This window comes from Phyllobates terribilis, unplaced genomic scaffold (genome assembly GCF_046119375.1).
Source record: "Phyllobates terribilis strain yellow unplaced genomic scaffold, ASM4611937v1 Scaffold_3__8_contigs__length_932513732, whole genome shotgun sequence".
NCBI classification, from domain to species: domain Eukaryota; kingdom Metazoa; phylum Chordata; class Amphibia; order Anura; family Dendrobatidae; genus Phyllobates; species Phyllobates terribilis.
The window spans coordinates 578,632,890-578,650,117 of record NW_027362763.1 but is presented as its reverse complement, the minus strand read 5'-3'; the positions used below and the strand labels follow the sequence as shown (position 1 = coordinate 578,650,117).

At 44.8% G+C, this 17,228-nt stretch overlaps 1 protein-coding gene across 2 annotated transcripts in view; it reads left to right on the top strand.

The window, feature by feature from the left end:
- LOC141257200 (adenylosuccinate synthetase isozyme 2) overlaps window positions 1–16,443 on the top strand; it is a 107,420-nt gene extending 90,977 nt beyond the window's left edge. For both annotated transcript variants that reach the window (XM_073671446.1, XM_073671448.1), the window contains exons 13-14: window positions 13,074–13,223; window positions 16,221–16,443. In XM_073671446.1, the coding sequence (XP_073527547.1) occupies window positions 13,074–13,223; window positions 16,221–16,273 (203 nt within the window). In that variant the 3' untranslated portion in view covers window positions 16,274–16,443. The remainder of the gene's footprint in view (window positions 1–13,073; window positions 13,224–16,220) is intronic.
- The last annotated feature ends 785 nt before the right edge of the window (window positions 16,444–17,228 follow it).

Below are 17,228 nucleotides of genomic sequence, written 5' to 3'. Positions count from 1 at the left end.
AGCACAGTGCGCCAGTGGCGACTTTGCCAATCTTGGTGTTCTGTGGCAAATGGCAAGCGTCCTGCACGGTGTTGGGCTGTGAGCACAACCCCCATCTGTGGACTTCGGGCCCTCATACCACCCTCATGGAGTCAGTTTCTAAGAGTTTGTGCAGACACATGCACATTTGTGGCCTGCTGGAGGTCACTTTGCAGGGCTCTGGTAGTGCTCCTCCTGTTCCTCCTTGCACAAAGGCGGAGGTAGCTGTCCTGCTGCTGGGTTGTTGCCCTCCTACGGCCCCCTCCACGTCTCCTGGTATACTGGCCTGTCTCCTGGTAGCGCATCCAGCCTCTGGACACTACGCTGACAGACACAGCAAACCTTCTTGCCACAGCTCTCATTGATGTGCCATCCTGGATGAGCTGCACTTCCTGAGCAACTTCTGTGGGTTGTAGAGTCCGTCTCATGCTACCACGAGTGTGAAAGCACAACCAACATTCAAAAGTGACCAAAACATCAGCCAGAAAGCATTGGTACTGAGATGTGGTCTGTGGTCCCCACCTGCAGAACCACTCCTTTATTGAGGGTTTCTTGTTAATTGCCAATAGTTTCCATCTATTGTCTATTCCATTTGAACAACAGCATGTGAAATTGTCAATCAGTGTTGCTTCCTAAGTGGACAGCTTGATTTCAGAGACGTTTGATTTACTTGGAGTTATATTCTGTTTAAGCGTTCCCCTTATTTTTTTGAGCAATGTACTTCCTCTTCACATCTATGGTTGCTCACCTATGGACTCTCTCTCACGGACTTTCTCCCCCAAGAAGAAACAATTCAGGATTTTCCTGGAGACTCTTTTATATAGTGTTACTTAACTGTATATATTTTATTTTAGATTTTTTTTTATGCTTTGTTACTGTAATTTATCACATTTTATAGTCAATTTCAGGTTCTCCTTCCTCTTATCCCTCTCCCCTGTCCCCTTCCATTCATTTCCATCCCCCAAATTCTCCCTTTTTCCCAAATCCCACTCCCACACATTCATATGTTATAAAATGTTGATAAAAATTTATTGAAATACACAAGCTTGTTAGACCATGCTCTGAGAATGTTGTAATAGCTTGCTAGCCTGGTGACCCGGGGGTCGTCAGGACAACCTCAAGTCACCATGGCAATTATCGGGCCCTCGCGATAACATCATGGGGGCACCGCTCCTGGTAGTGAGAGCTGGGTGTCGGCTATGATGTTAGCTGAACAAAAATGAACAAAGTACACATTTGGTATCGCAGTGTCGGACACGATCAAACATATAAAACTGTCATACTAGTTAACCCAGTCACTGAACACCGTGAATAAAGAATATTGTTGAGCCACCCCCATAGTGTTAGAGTTCGGTTCGGTTCGTCGAACACCGTTAAAACCAATGGCAGGCAATCAAAAACACATAGAAAACACCTTCAAAGGTGTCCAAAAGCTGACAAACTGCTCAGAAGACACAACGAACACATGGAAAAGTGACAAGTACATATAGTCATGCGAAAAGAAAAGAGATGGAGGAGTAAAAGGAGGGGGAGACACAGATATAGGCATGTCATGCCCTTCTAAAATCAAGAAAGGCTGGAGTAAAAATCTAAAATCAGCCTACCAACACCCAGATGTCGTGACAAGAAAATGAAAAAAAGAAATATCTTTAGGTAGAATGGCGGTTCCATTCAGAACAGTTTCCTTACAAGACGTAGTGGTATCCCCGTTGTGAGTTGTGCCAAAAACGGAACCCAATACATTCGGACTAATCCACCATTTGTAATATCCAAGGGGCAGGTCCGTAAACGACAACATTGACGCGGAACCAAGTACAGTAGTATATACTGTACATCTTTTGACAAGGCAATCAGGCGAATCAAGAAGTTGGGAAGGGTCACCCTAATGGCCAAAACAGACATTGATTCGGCGTTCCGGTTACTTGGTACCTGTGCCTCCGAATAGTGTCCACCTATTGGGCTGCTTCTGGGAAGGAGCTTACTATATAGATCGCTGTTTGCCCATGGGGTGCTCCAGATTCTGCTCACTATTTGAGGCGTTTAGTTGCTTCCTCGAATGGGTTGTAATGGACGTTTCTAAGGGGGCACATATCATCCATTACCCAGACAACTTCCTATGCCTGGGCCCAAAAGATTCGCCACAGTGTGAATACATGCGGTAGTCCAACTGTGAGAAGGAGAGAGCTGGAGGGAGAGCAGACACCACAGAGCTGAGGGGTTAGATGGAGAACGGAAGAAGGAAAGCGGGCGAGGGAGGTAAGGGAGTACAGTGGAAGGCCGACCTGAGCTCCCCCACGTTCCTGTTGGGCGGGGAACAGCCCTGGGAAGAAAAGCCGCTTGCGCATCCCTTTGAGGTTACGGGCGCGAGCAGGCAGGGGGACTATTCTGGAGTGCCAAGCCGACACGGCCAGTCCGTTCCTGCCCATGCGACCTCCGTGTCGCCGGGTTTGTGCCAGAGCCGCGGTGGACCCTGACGGCCAGCCCCCCTCTCCCAATACTGGTGCCTGTCCGCTAGTGGGTCGAGCCCCCCCGTGGTGGGGGGGGGGGGGGGGTGTGTAACATCTGCAGAAGAAAGACCATCTTCCAGCCAAGCTAAGATGTCTACTTCTTTTCGTGGACAATGTGATACGATCCCTTTCTTACGGACACGCCCATCGCTACAAATTCCAGATGAGGCACAAAAACAGCAGGTGCTTCAGCGGATATCAAGTGCTCCTTCAAGTGGGCTCTCCTCCACCTCAACTTCAACATCACAAATACTCCAGTCCTCAGGGGTGTCACCCCAATCGCACTTGCTTCCTCACAGCTCCCAAGTCTCCAGCTGCCCGTCTGAGTATGGGGTAGCACAGATGGTTGAGTCTGCACAGCTGTTTACTCATACTATAGCCAGGGAAACGGAGGTCTGCTCCAGAGCTTCTGTTAATCCAGACGAGGAAATGATCTGCACTGATGCCCAGAATCTTTAGTCGGATCCAGGACCAGATGAAGAAGGTTCTGAGCATAATGTAGACCCTTTTTCCCAAACTGTAACTCCTGTTGGTGGAGACAATGATGAAGATGATGATGAGACTCAAATACCTGATTGGAGCGACAACTTGACTTTTCGGTCAGGGCAGGAAGAGGTTGGCTCGGAGGACGACGGGTGTGAGAACACACAGGGTGATGATGACGAGGTTGGAGATCCCACTTACTGTCAACCCACAGTCAGCCAATCGATGAGGTCAGCAGAGGAGGTGGAGGAGGATGTGACTAGCCCAGGGGATGGGGATGACTCGGTACCCGGGCCTTTGCCTGGCCTTGGGGATGTCGCGGTGGTCGGCTCCCGGGCCCGTACCCTGGGGTCAGTCTTTAAAAGGGTGGATAATTGTTAATTTTATAAGAGTTTGTCACGCCACTGTGGTATCTGGTGAGAAGCACCAGCGCTGCAGCAGTCCACTGAGGCCGGTGGTAAGGCAGCTCGATGGTATAGCTCCCCACAGGTGGAGCTAGGCCTCAGAAAAGCGTGTGCAGGACAGGCGAGACCCAGCTGGGTCAGAGCAAGAACGGGAACGGACACGGTAGTCACTTCAGTACCTTTTACTGGTGGAAATTCAGGCACATCCCGGAGCACTGTAGGGTGAAGGGTGCATATCAGGATCCTCCCCAATGAGCGGGTGTAGGGCCTCCTGTTTCTTGCCTCTGCGTAGTAAGTTTCTGACCTGCCTGGAGCTAGGCCTAACTTTGTCTCTGTCCTGCGCTGGCTGACCTTGTGGTAGGGCCTTGTCTTGGAGTTCACGCTCCCAGTATGCGGGGCCTAAGCGTCTCCTGGCTCTGTTACGTATCAGCACCTTAGCGATCCTGGGACTTGTTCTCCAGGGATTCCGGTTATGCCTTACTGGGTCATAGAGATCCCGGTAAGCTCGGATCCGGTGTCCGGTAAGTGCTTCGGGGTGAGCTGGTTAAGCTCCCCTGCCCCCTATGTACTAACTCTCCACTCTCCTTCGGCCTACTCGGGCCCTCACTTGGCTATACACACTAGCGGCAGCTTGCCGCGCTTCACCGATCTTATGGCGCCGGCACACCTTAAGCTCTAACTGGGCTCCCTGAATCTAGCTAACAGGAGCCTCGTGCTCCACTGCTGAACTATTAACTGAGTTCTCTAGACTAGACTGAGCTCCACTGCAGACTGACCTCTTAGGCTTCTCTACTGCAGGAACTCTTCAGAGGAACTGAACTGCCTAGCGCCACCTTCCCTATTTATATCCCTAACGGGCTCCCTCTGCTGGTCTGAGGTGGAAGGTGGAGATGTGTGAATGTTTATGGGGGCCTTGGAGGATTCCATCAATGCACTCTTCTAGGATCTGTGATACCAAGCGCAGCTGGGCGTCACAGATGCTATTGACGACGAGGTTAGGTTGTGCCTTCCTGGACAGAGACGGAGTACTGGAAGCACGTCAACAACTGCATCCTCAACCACAACTCTGCCTCTGACCACAAGTCGTGGTGGCTCTTCAGGTCGCATGGGCTCTAAGCGTTGCATAGCCTGGGCATTTTTTCAGATCGATAAGGATGACCCAACTTGTGTTATCTGTAATATTTGTCACCAAAAGCTAAGCAGAGGCCAAAAAATCCATAGTTTGAGTACTTCATGCATGAACCGTCACATGGATATGAAGCATAAGTTGCAGTGGGAAGCTCACTGTGCTACAATGCGGCCTAGCAGGCCGGGCCAACCACCGTCTGCCCCATCTTGTGCATCCGCGGCCTCTTCATCCTCTGTGACTGGGGAGACAGCAGTCACACATGTTTTTGGACGCTGACCTGCCACCTCTTTACCCGCAACAGCCAGTGTGACTGGCAGGTCATCATTTCATTTGGAAGTGGAAGCACCAGCTGGTGTTGAGCGCTCTCCGACATCGAGAGCACCACATGAAATGCTGCAGCCTCCGGTTTCTAGTTGAGCCTTGCTGTTTCTCCGCTAGTTGAGACCAGTTCCCCTTATCTGGCCTGACTCCTCTACCTCCTGATAGCAGCGGGCGTACTGGTGGCCTTCTGCACGGCCCGTACCCCTAGGGTCCCTTCGGTTCCTGGAGCCTTCCTGCTCCCACTCCTCTCTTCTCTCCTTCAGTCCTAGGCCTCCCAGGCTAGGCCTGCCTCCGGAGCAGAGCTCATGCAGAGCCTCTGCTCCTGTCACTTCTCCTCCTCTGACTGGCTTGCTCTTTCTAAGATGGATTCCTATTTATACTCTCCCTGTCATGTGCTCCCCTAAGCTGCTTTCTCCACCCACACCCACTACATAGGACCCTCCCGCCAGCTAGGGACCTGGGACTGTGCTCTCCCTTAGGAGCAATCTCGCCCTACCCCCACTGCAGGTATGTGTTGGATGCAGGTGTTAGGGTCCCGAGCCATACTCCTTCCTTACCTGAGGGTGAGATGCAGTACCTCTGTGGCGACTGAACCCTCAGGGGCGCCACACACCCTTCTGCACAGTTTTGAAATGGCGACGAAGATGTTTAGTGCTGACGCCAATGCCATTATCAGCATGACTATTCCGGTGATTTACATGCTGGAGCACACATTAAACAGAATTCAGAGTCAGGTGCTGGGACAAGAGGAGGTGGAGGAAGTAGAGGAGTCGTCGTATGCGGAAGGGATAACATCTCCAAGGTCCAGACGGTCGGCAGCACCAAGGCGGCAGGCATGGGAGAGTGGGGGAGAGGGATTAACCAGGGTGCATGGTAGCAGCCAAACTGAGGAAGGTGCAGGAGCCGAGGAAGAAGTGGAGGACGAACTGGCGATGGGCATGTAAGACTCATCAGATGAGGGAGACCTTGATCACATTTCTGTTGTGTGAGGTTGGGGGGAGAGGGCAGAGGAAGGAAGCATGATTCTTACCTCGCTACCAACACAACAAGGACTTGGTCCTCCTGGATGCGGAAGACACATGAGTGCCTTCTTGCTGCACTACCTGCAACATGACCCTCGGATTGTCAGAATTCGAAGTAATACAGACTACTGGGTTGCCACACTCTTAGATCCCCGGTACAAAAGTAAATTTGCCGAAATAATTCCTGCCATAGAAAGGGATTCACGCATGCAGGAGTATGAGCAGAGGCTGTTGCAGAATCTTACATGTGCTTTTCCACAAAACACCAGTGGTGCACATAGTGAATCTCAGTTCTAACTTGCCAACCGTGGGACTGTCGAGTCTTCATCACTCAAACCTTAACAGTAAAACAGTATCTGCTGGTAACAGCTATTTTGTGGAATCGTTTCACCACTTTTTTAGACCATCCTTTGCAAGGCCACAGGAGACAAGAAGTCTGACACATAGTCAACGCCTAGAGAGGATGGTACAGGAGTATCTCCAAGTGAACATCGAAGCCATGACTGTGTCACTGGACCCTTGCTCAGTTTGGGCTTCCAATCTGGAAAAATGGCCGGAGCTCGCCACTCACGCCTTGGAGATCTTGTCATGCCCTGCAGCCAGCGTTCTCTCTGAATGTGTGTTCAGCGCTGCTGGTGGTGTGCTGACAGATAAGCGCACGCGGCTGTCCACTGAGAATGTAGACAGACTCGCATTCATAAAGATGAACAAATCTTGGATCCGCAAGGACTATTCTACCCCTGTGTCATCCTGGGGAGACTAAAAGCTTGAGGATTTGGTAAAATCACCTCACCAACTGTTTTAAGCAACTCTGGGGCAATTGATGCCACTTAAGTGGTGTCTGTGCCACAATTTTTGGAAAAAATGGAGACTCTTTTTGGAGTCCCCTTGCTGTGTTTTACGTGACGTTGGCATTGTCAATTCCAGGTGGGTTGGGTCGCGCCCCCCCTTTTAACTGTAAGAAATTACATACACTATGGCTTGTGGTAACACAGATGGTTGAGTCTGAAGAGCTGTTTACTCAGAGGTCTGCTCCAAAGCTTCAGTGTCTGCTAGTCAGCATAGAATTTTTAACTGCATCTAGCCTAGGCAATACTTTGGGCGTAGTAGCCCAGCTGCGAAGCAAGCTGCACTGCCTGTGTATAAGAATTTTAAATGCATCTAGCCTGGGCAGACTGTGGGGACCCCCTACCAAACCCAGACGCTCAGCCCCCCTACCGCCCCCCTTTCCTTGACAATACAATAATGTAACCCTTACAACTGGATGGGTGAGGATCGGTCACAGCTTTATTAACTCTTTATACTCATTCCATTAGAAAGGCATTTTATTTCTAAAATAATTCAGCTTGTTGCAGCATGCCCTGGGTCTCCACACCGGCAAGTTGACCAACAAGTGTAACTCTCCAACATGTCCTTTCTATTTCCAGGCCATGGAGGATCCTGCTTACTTGTATGCAGAACTGACCCCCATCCATCACTCTTAACCCTTGTTCCACTCTGTCCTGGAGTCCTGACAGGAATATGTCCTGTCCAATATCCATTAAGTGAACACCGTCGGGCCGTATGAGGCCTGCTTTCTCTCCTTCCAGTTGTCGGTGTTGTATCACTACACCGCCTCTGTCTCTTCTAAATTTTGCCATCCGAATATTTATTACCCGCCTTGTCCTATTCGATGGCCGTGATGTCTCGCGCACCTTGCCATACCGCTGTCGGCACAATCTCTGACCATACTATAGTTAGTTTTGTGAAAAATTCTCTGAAGCGCTCAGTGTCTAGTTTCATTATTGCTATTAGTTATGCGCTGTTGTGATGACCTAGGTCGTTTCCCCCGGCCTGTATAACTAATATGACCGGACCTCTTGCCTCTCTCCCTACCTTGATTACCTCCATTAGTACCTGTGGCCATAGCAGGCCTCTAATACCTCTCCAGTTGAAATGTGTTATGAAACGAATTTCCTCCCGCCTAGGCGGACTTTCGCCCTTTTTTCTGCCCAATATATATACGAGTGGCCTATCACCCACACTGTTGGCTTAGCGTCACCTGTAAAAGAAACAAACCACATTAGGATAACAAGTCCGGTCTTGTGTATCTCGCCAAACATGTGGATCGCCATCTCCCTATCCTCTGAGCTTCCGTTTCTGACAGTCCTGCTCTTGCTGCTTCCGTGGCCGCGCCTATGTGGAATGAGTGTGTCCCATAATCTTTGGGGTGGTTCCCTGCCGATGTTATGCATTTATTAAATATAGCTTGGAACTAGTATCTTGATAATGGCATTCCATCAATGTGTGATATGAAGAAATTACTTTGTGATCTGATGGTTATATATGTTTTTACTATTGTTACCCGACTCGGTGTACCGTTTGTGGGTTGTAGAAGTACCCAAGTGCCCCTGCCCGCTGGAACCGTTTTCGATTGGCGTATGCGTAGACTTATTGCATTATTGGCTATGACTACGTCCTGGTGTAATAAGCCTCCATTGGTGGTAATTTTGGATTGAGGGACTAATTTGCTTATGCATAGCGCCTCGAAGAAGGCGATCGCAAATGTAGTAGACAGTAGTGTTGCTTCAAATTGTGAGTGTCATGTTAATGGTGTTAGGGATATGATGTGAGAAATCGGTTTTAGTGACACGGGACGTCTACACTCCTGACTTGGCTGACCCCTTTTCCACCCATTTATGGATTGTCTGATGATGAATCTTTGTCATATCTCCCCAATTCAGTAGTTGGAAGTGAAATGCTACTCCGGTCCGACACCGCTGCGCTGACGCCCCTGATATGCCCCTCATAATTAGCTGGTGGAGAAATTCTATGGTGACTTGTGATCTGGCTTGTTCACATTGGTCAACCCGTCTGCCTGCTACTAGTCGTGTCCACTCTTCCCATGCCTTACCGTATGCTTGCCACGTCGACGGGGCAACTGACGCTCTGATTAATGGCATCAACTATTTGCCACTAGATCCCATAGGGAGGGTGGGCAACTGTTGCCCGATGGGTGGGCGTTGAGGAGGAGCTCTGTGAAAATCTGCCAATTGAATTGTGATAAAGCGTTAGCAGCAGCTTTAGACCCCTCAGCATCGTGGCTAGCGCGGACCCATACATTGTGTTTTAGGCACAGGAATGCTAGTCGGCGTAGTAGGCCTAGCACTGGGAGAGACGATGATGCCATCTTATTAATGCAGTGCGCTAGGCTGGTCTTTTTTGTTATGAAGCGTATATTTTTGTTAGCCAGGCGCGCGCCCCATATTTCTATTGCTACCACTATTGGGAAGAAAAATTATTTTCTGGGCTAGATGCAGCTAAAAATTATTATTAATTTCAAAGCTGGTGGAGCTTGGTATAGATGGCCTAATACAATGAGTACCACACACTGCTACAAGCCCAAATATTTTTTCAGAGCTAGATGCAGATAAAAATTATTTTGAATTTGCAACCTGGTGGAGGTTAGTATAGATGGACTAATAGAATGATGCTATGCCCAAAAGGTTTTACTTGGCTAGGTGCAGTAAAAAAAATTGTATTCTATACACAGGTGGTGTAGCTTGCAACACAGATAGGCTACTCCACTGACTAACACACACTGCAAGAGGCCAAAAAGGATTTGCTTAGCTAGATTTAGCCAAATGCTGTGAAAAAAACTTGCACAGCTCTGGCACAGACCTGCCTGGCAAAAAGTGATAGGAACTGATGTAACCTAGCCCTGAAAAGGACTGCAATTACAATTAGTCTTTACTCCCAACCTATCTATTTAAGAGCACAGACCTGCCTGATAAAAGTCGTAGGAAATGATGTAACCTAGTCCTCAAAAGGACTGCAATCACAACTATTCCCTACTCCCAAGCTATCTGTAGATTTGTGCGGAAATTGGCTTGAAATTAACAAAGTATAGCGCACACCGCAACAGTGGTGCCGTCTAACACGCAGCTGCAGCAGTGAGAAAATGGTGGCTACGTGGAAAATGGCTGGGTCTTATAGGGCAAGGACATGTGACCTACACTGCCAATGACACATGCCCTTGCTTGTGTGAAAAAAAAGCAGTTCGCTCCGTGTGCGCTGCTGATAGGCTGACAGACTGCACCTCCCCACTGTAAATGCGGGAAAGAGAAAAAAAAATGGAGATCTTCATTATTCCTGCAGAGATCCATCCCCTGCCCCTCCCCCCACCCCGCTGTACACTCAAACTGCGTATTAACATTAATTTTCAGCATTGCTGAGAAAAAATCCAGTTATGATTTTGGTGCACGAACAGTTATCGAACATAACCTCGAACAGCCAAATTTTTTTCAAATCGTTCGGGTTCGTCGAACGGCTCGAACACCGCCCAAAACAGCTCGAATTTGAGATTGGCGAACAGTTCAAGTCGAACACCGCTCATCTCTAATAAAGAACTGAGCAAAAAATTATGCTTTTTCATCATACCGCCTAACAAAGTGGAATAAAATGCTTTCAAATGGAAATAAAATAGTATTGCTGAAAATGTCTTCTTGTCCTGCAAAAAAAACAAAAACAATCAGCCATACAGCTCCATCAGCAGAGAAATAAAAGATATAGATCTCATAATAGTTATTCAAAAACTATTTTCTTCTCTGTGAAATAGTTTTTGTGTAAAAGCGGCAAAACAAAAAAAATTATATCAATGTGGTATCACTCTAATCGTATTGACACAAAGAATAAAGATGTTTCATCACTTTTACCACACAGTGAACTGCAGTAAAAAAAAAAAAAAAAAAAATCCTTAATTGCTTTTTGTTTTTTAATTCTGGCTCCCAAAAATGAATAGAAAGCGATCAAAAAAGATTGAGCCGGTCGGCAGAAATAAAGAAATATTATAGCTATCAAAATATAGCAATGCAAAAACTTACTTTTTTTTCTTTTGCAAAAAAACACAACGTTTTTTAGTGTTAGCGATAGCAGCCAACACATAAACAGTTATAAATCTAGGATCGCATCGGTCTGAAGAATAAAGTTGTCTAATCACTTGTACTGCACGAGTAATGGCGTAAAAAATAGAACCAATTCTTGACCTACTGTTGGTTTGTTCATTCTGCCTCCCAAAGAGCGCAGTAAGGCATATTTGTCCTGCGCTGAGCGCTTACGCCGGGGTTTCCGTGTAATTCTCTGAAATCCGTAATTCAGACAGAAACCTCAACTGAAGATTCCCTATAATGAGGCAGATGAAAGCACTGTGGAAGCAATCTGACCTATGATCTGGCAGTGTCCTTCTTTTTAGGTCAGCCACTGTATTGTGCACCTCTGTAAAGAGGAACACCTCTGAACAGAGGCCAGACTGAGTGCAGAGTAACTCTGCTGCCTCATTATAGTGAAGGGATCCCTGGGGTAGGGGGGTTCATCAGAATCTCGTCATTTGGAGATTTAGATGGAAACCCTGATGTAAGTGCTCATCATAGACTACAGTGTAATTGTGATCCAAAATGTTATGTAAAATGTTCCCAACAAAAGCTTCAACTCTGTCCACAAAAAAGGCAAGTCCCCACGCAGGTCTGTCGCCTGTCAATTGAAACATTGGGGGCTTGGATGTTACTGGTAGCACAGAGGCTCTGGAAAAGCGCTATGGCTCATTGCGCCTTAAAAGTAATCCAGCGAATTCTGCGCTCCCAAATTCCCTCCTCCCTTTTGAGTCCCACAGTGTGCCTAAGCCACATTGAGCGTCCACATGTTTGGCATTTCTGTAGCGATGAGAGCCTGCCTAATTTACGGAGTCCATGTCTCCAGAAGCATGAGCTGGTCACTGCAATGGCAGTTTGCAATTTTCACTCTGCAACATCCACTGCTGCTTGTTTTTGGAAAACACCCATGGAGTCAAAATAATCACTACACCTGTAGATTCCCAGAGGGGTGCAATTTCCAAAAAGGGGTCACTTAAGGGGGGAATCTGTTTTTCTGGCCCTTAGGGGCTCTGTATATGAAGTCCACAAACTTTTCTACGATAATTTGTTCTGTAAGAGTCTAATAGCGCGCCTTCTCTCCTGTGTCTTGCCGTGTTGCTAAGCCGTACTGTACAGCCACATGTGGGGTATTGCCACGTTCAGCAGAAATTCTGTGACAAATTTTATTGCCAGTTTTCCTCATTTCCTGTGTGAAAAATGTAAAATCTGGGGTTATGACAATTTTTGTGGTAAAAATGTAATTATTTTTTCTTCACTGCCCAATGATATAAAATTCTCTGAAACACCCTTTGTTTCTATATGATCACTGCACCCTTAGATGAATTCATTGAGAGGTGTAATTTGTAAAATGGGGTCACTCATGGGCTGTTATGGTGCCTCAGGGGCTTTTCCAGTGGGCCTAGACACCTGCAAACCATAACTGCTAAATCTGCACTACAATATGGTGCTCCTTTCCTTCTGCGCTTCCCACTGTACCTGAAATTCCTGATTTACATGTAGGGTATTGGCCCACTCAAGAGAATTTGCACAACAAACTACACTGTCAGTTTTTTCCAATATAATTCCTTATAAAAATGTAAAAGTTGGTATTTGTGTACTCCAGAGTGAAACAACTTGGTGTATTCTGTCACATGGAGCCTTCAAAGTCACTTCAAATATGATTGTCCATAAAAAACTGGTTTTGTAAATTTTGTTGGAAAAATTACAAATTGCTGTTAAACTTTTAACTTTCTAACAAAAATGTTTCAAAAATGCAGATGTAAAGGAAAATGTTAGTTAACTATTTTGTGTAATATAACCATCTAGTTTAAGGGCATGAAACTTACATTTTTTTTGTAAATGTCGCAAAAATGTTTATCAACTAACATGAACAATTTATCATAAAAAAGCAATCTCTGAATCACTGGAATCCATTGAAGCGTTCCAGACTTATCACCTCAAAGTGACACTCGTCAGGAATGTGAAAACAGACTGAGATGAAGGGGTTAAAAGCTAAGAGCTGACCCCTCAGATTTATGTTTTTGAAATGCCCATTTTGTCTTCTATTTCCTATTAAAAGGGCTCATTTGAATAGGATATAACGAACGTGGGATGTGCTTGGTAGATAATCTTACCTTGTTTTATTTACAAGCCATGTAACTACAATTGCAAAAGTTGGAGAAAATCTCTCATTAGTGACACCGCTGGGCACATCTATACTGTGTGATTAACTTTATTAAGAAAAAAAATGTTTTTCAACTATTCACGCAAGTTTTTTTGTGTTTTTGTGCACCATTTTACAGCAAATCAAGAAGTGTTAAATAGAGTTGAGGTTGAATATGAAACACTTCCCGGATGGAAAAGCGACACTTCTAATGCAAGAACATTTAACGACCTGCCTGCGAATGCAAAGAAATATGTTCATTTTGTAGAAGAATCACTTGGCATTCCAAGTAAGTTAACATTTTGTCCTTAATTGGCAATAGTTGACCTAACTTATGTTGCCTAATATTAGGTTTTATGTAAACTGTGAAGTTGACTAGGCATGTTGGGTATTAAATCCCAAATTTATCTTTTGGTTTTACATTTTTTGTTTTCTGAGATGTTGTTCATTAGTATAAAGTAATATGTGGGACTGCATTCATTTTGTGGGTACTATGCAGATTACCAGTATACAGTAATTGAGTTAAGGGGAATCTATCAGTACGATCAACATTTCTGAGTCTTCTATATGGGCATGCAAGTCATACGAAGCGGAATAAAATTAAAATTATTCTTAAAGCCCCCTTTTAATTACAATAAGCACTACAGTCATGGCCAAAAGTATTGAGAATGAGAAAAATAGTAATTTTTCCAAAGTTTACTGCTTCATTTTTTGTAATGGCAATTTGCATATACTCCTGAATGTCAAAGAGTGATCAGCTTAACAGCAATTACTGTACTTGCAAAGTCAATATTTGCCCAGAAAATGAACTTTAACCCCCAAAACACATTTCAACATCATTGCAGTCCTGCCTTAAAAGGAGCAGCTAACATAGTTTTAGTGATTGAACCATTAACACAGGTGTGGGTGTTGATGAGGACAGGGCTGGCGATCAATCAGTCATGATTAAGTAAGAATGACATCACTGGACACTTTAAAAGGAGGCTGGTTCTTGGTATCTCTAAAGAAACACGTGCAGCCATCATTGCACTGCACAAAAATGGCCTAACAGGGAAGAGTATCGCAGCTACAAAGATTGCACCTCAGTCAACAATCTATCGCATCATCAAGAACTTCAAGGAGAGAGCTTCCATTGTTGTCAAAAAGGCTCCAGGGCGCCCAAGAAAGACCAGCAAGCGCCAGGACCGTATCTTAAAACTGTTTCAGCTGCGGGATCGGACTACCAGCAGTGCCGAGCTTGCTCAGGAATGGCAGCAGGCTGGTGTGAGTGCTTCTGCACGCACTGTGAGGCGGAGACTCTTTGAGCAAGGGCTGGTTTCAAGGAGGGCAGCAAAGAAGCCACTTCTCTCCAGAAAAAACATCAGGGACCGACTGATATTCTGCAAAAGGTACAGGGAGTGGACTGCTGAGGACTGGGGCAAAGTCATTTTCTCTGATGAATCCCCTTTTCGATTGTTTGGGACATCTGGAAAACAGCTTATTTGGAGAAGAAGAGGTGAGCGCTACCACCAGTCATGTCTCATGCCAACTGTAAAGCATCCTGAAACCATTCATGTGTGGGGTTGCTTCTCAGCCAAGGGAATCGGCTCACTCAGTCTTGCCTAAAAACACAGCTATGAATAAAGAATGGTACCAGAATGTCCTCCAAGAGCAACTTCTCCCAACCGTCCAAGAGCAGTTTGGTGCCCAACAATGCCTTTTCCAGCATGATGGAGCACCTTGCCATAAAGCAAAGGTGATAACTAAATGGCTCATGGAACAAACATAGAGATTTTGGGTCCATGGCCTGGAAACTCCCCAGATCTTAATCCCATTGAGAACTTGTGGTCAATCATCAAGAGACGGGTGGACAAACAAAAACCAACAAATTCTGGCAAAATGCAAGCATTGATTATGCAAGAATGGACTGCTATCAGTCAGGATTTGGTCCAAAAGTTGATTGAGAGCATGCCAGGGAGAATTACAGAGGTCTTGAAGAAGAAGGGGCAACACTGCAAATATTGACTTGCTGCATTAACTCATTCTAACTGTCAATATAACCTATTGGTACTCATAATATGATTGCAATTATATTTCTGTATGTGATATAAACATCAGACCAACACTAATAAAAACCAGAGGCCAGCAGATCATGTGAAAATATAATTTTGGTGTCATTCTCAAAACTTTTGGCCATGACTGTAGAGGCAGTTTCTCTTGAAGATCAGTTCCAGATCATAGTTTTGAACAGCTCATTTACATATTAAGAAAAAAATATTTTTGTTGAATATGATATCTGCAGATATCAAGGTATCATTTTATTCAGCTCCCTATGACCTACATGCCCATATAGACAGCTTAGGAGGTTTGATCTTACTGACAGATTCCCTTTAAAGAGGTAATCAATTAAAAATGGTTATTGCTTATCTTCAGGGTAAGTGATAACTGGATCTTTTGGTATCCAACCACTGGGATCTGCACCGATCAGCAGTACGGGGAACTTTTTATCCCATAGAATAGACCGCCAGTGTGCATACTTGAACTGTACTCCCATTAATTTCCTATTGGGCTACTGGAAAAAGCTGAGTGCATTGCTCAGGAGCAGAGTGGAATAGCGGTCGGCCGTCCAACCTTCCACGCTGTTTCGTAAGTGGAATAATGGTTTTCCATTTATGATAAAAATTCCCTGATCTACCTATCGGTTCAGGTCCCAGCGATGGGACACCTCATTTACCTAGCAGGTGCAGAAAACCTGCAACATAAAGTACTCGTTCTGGGAGCGTAGCCTTTTAGAAAGTATTCCTGCTCCCACATTTATGGCATTACAATAAGATGCAGAAGATGGAAAACACCACATTTTGGCAAAATAAAAAATAGAGCTTCTTGCAACTATTCTTTCTTTGCTTGGATGCCACCTCATCTGCAGTTCTAGAAGACCCCCGTACTCCACATTGGCCAAGGCAGTGATTAGTTCTCAGGTCTTTCAGTCCGTGCTGTAGACTTTGAATGAGGCAGCAGGGCTCAAGGTCAACTGCAAATCCATTCATACCCACCTGAACCAAGACTGGGTACATTTTTCACATGTGGACCCCAAATGTCCGGACATTTATCATTTAACCAATGGAAAGTTGAATGCTTTTTAGTTTCGGTATTCTGTTAAATGTACAAATGAAAGTAATTTTTTTTTTCTGACAACTAATTTTATACAAAAAATGTTTATCAAGAAAGTATTTATTTAAAATAATCGGTCATCTAATATTTCTTTTCCCTTTTTGAAGTTTTAATTTTTATTTCTATTTTATCGCAGTTAAATGGATTGGAGTCGGGAAATCTAGAGAATCGATGATTCAATGTTTCTAAGAAAATGCACGTTTTGCCTAAATGGACCTTTATTTCTACAATAGTAGATTCTGACTTGAACAATGCAGATCTAAAGGAATGATCATAGATGGGGAAAGAAAGCAGCGACCACTTTTTCTGGAACAATGTAGTTGGAATAATAAATATTATTATTGTAATTGTCTGAAGAATTTTTCTGTGTCAATTTTGTTATCTACACTGAGAAGAAATCTATTCAAACAGATTTATTGATGTTGAAGCCCTTCCTTCAGTTTTCATCTTTCTGATCAAACATAATTTTGCAAATTTGACATGTCTCTGTGATACATTTTGCAATGCTTCTACTTATCCCAATGATTCTCAGATTGTTTTTATTTTTTGTTCTGTTTTTTTTCATGATACATTTTACTTTGTGGTAAAAAAAAAATATATATTTTTTTTTATTTCCTCTTCATTTCTCTTGTTACAGTTCCATTCCATACAGTTTCCAGTTTTGGAAACCTAATCAATTTGTGGGCTAGCTTCTTTTCTACCGTGTTGCCTGTTTTATGATTGGGCAACTCATACAAGGAGACTTACTTTTCACTGGGACCATGTAACTATCTGATAACTTTTAAGTTCAATTGGGTGTTAACTCATTAGGTAATTAGCTTAATACTTTGAATGCAACAGGAAGGTGAAATTTAATAATAAATATTATGCTCTGCAGCCCTTACTACATACTGTGTCCAGTTCAACATGAAACATTTGGTAAATGGTCCTCTTTTAAAAAGGTTCAGACTAAGAGTGCCCACTTTAAATTTATAAATAACTGATAATTTCCCCCTCTTTAGTGACTTTTAACCCGTTCACGTTCAATACTGTGTTAACATCCTGGGAAGGCGTCTTCAGATGTAGAGGGAGATTAGGATCTGATCTCCCTCCAAACGCTGCAGATGCCGGCTATGTGATATTGTCAGTATCTGTCTTTAACAGC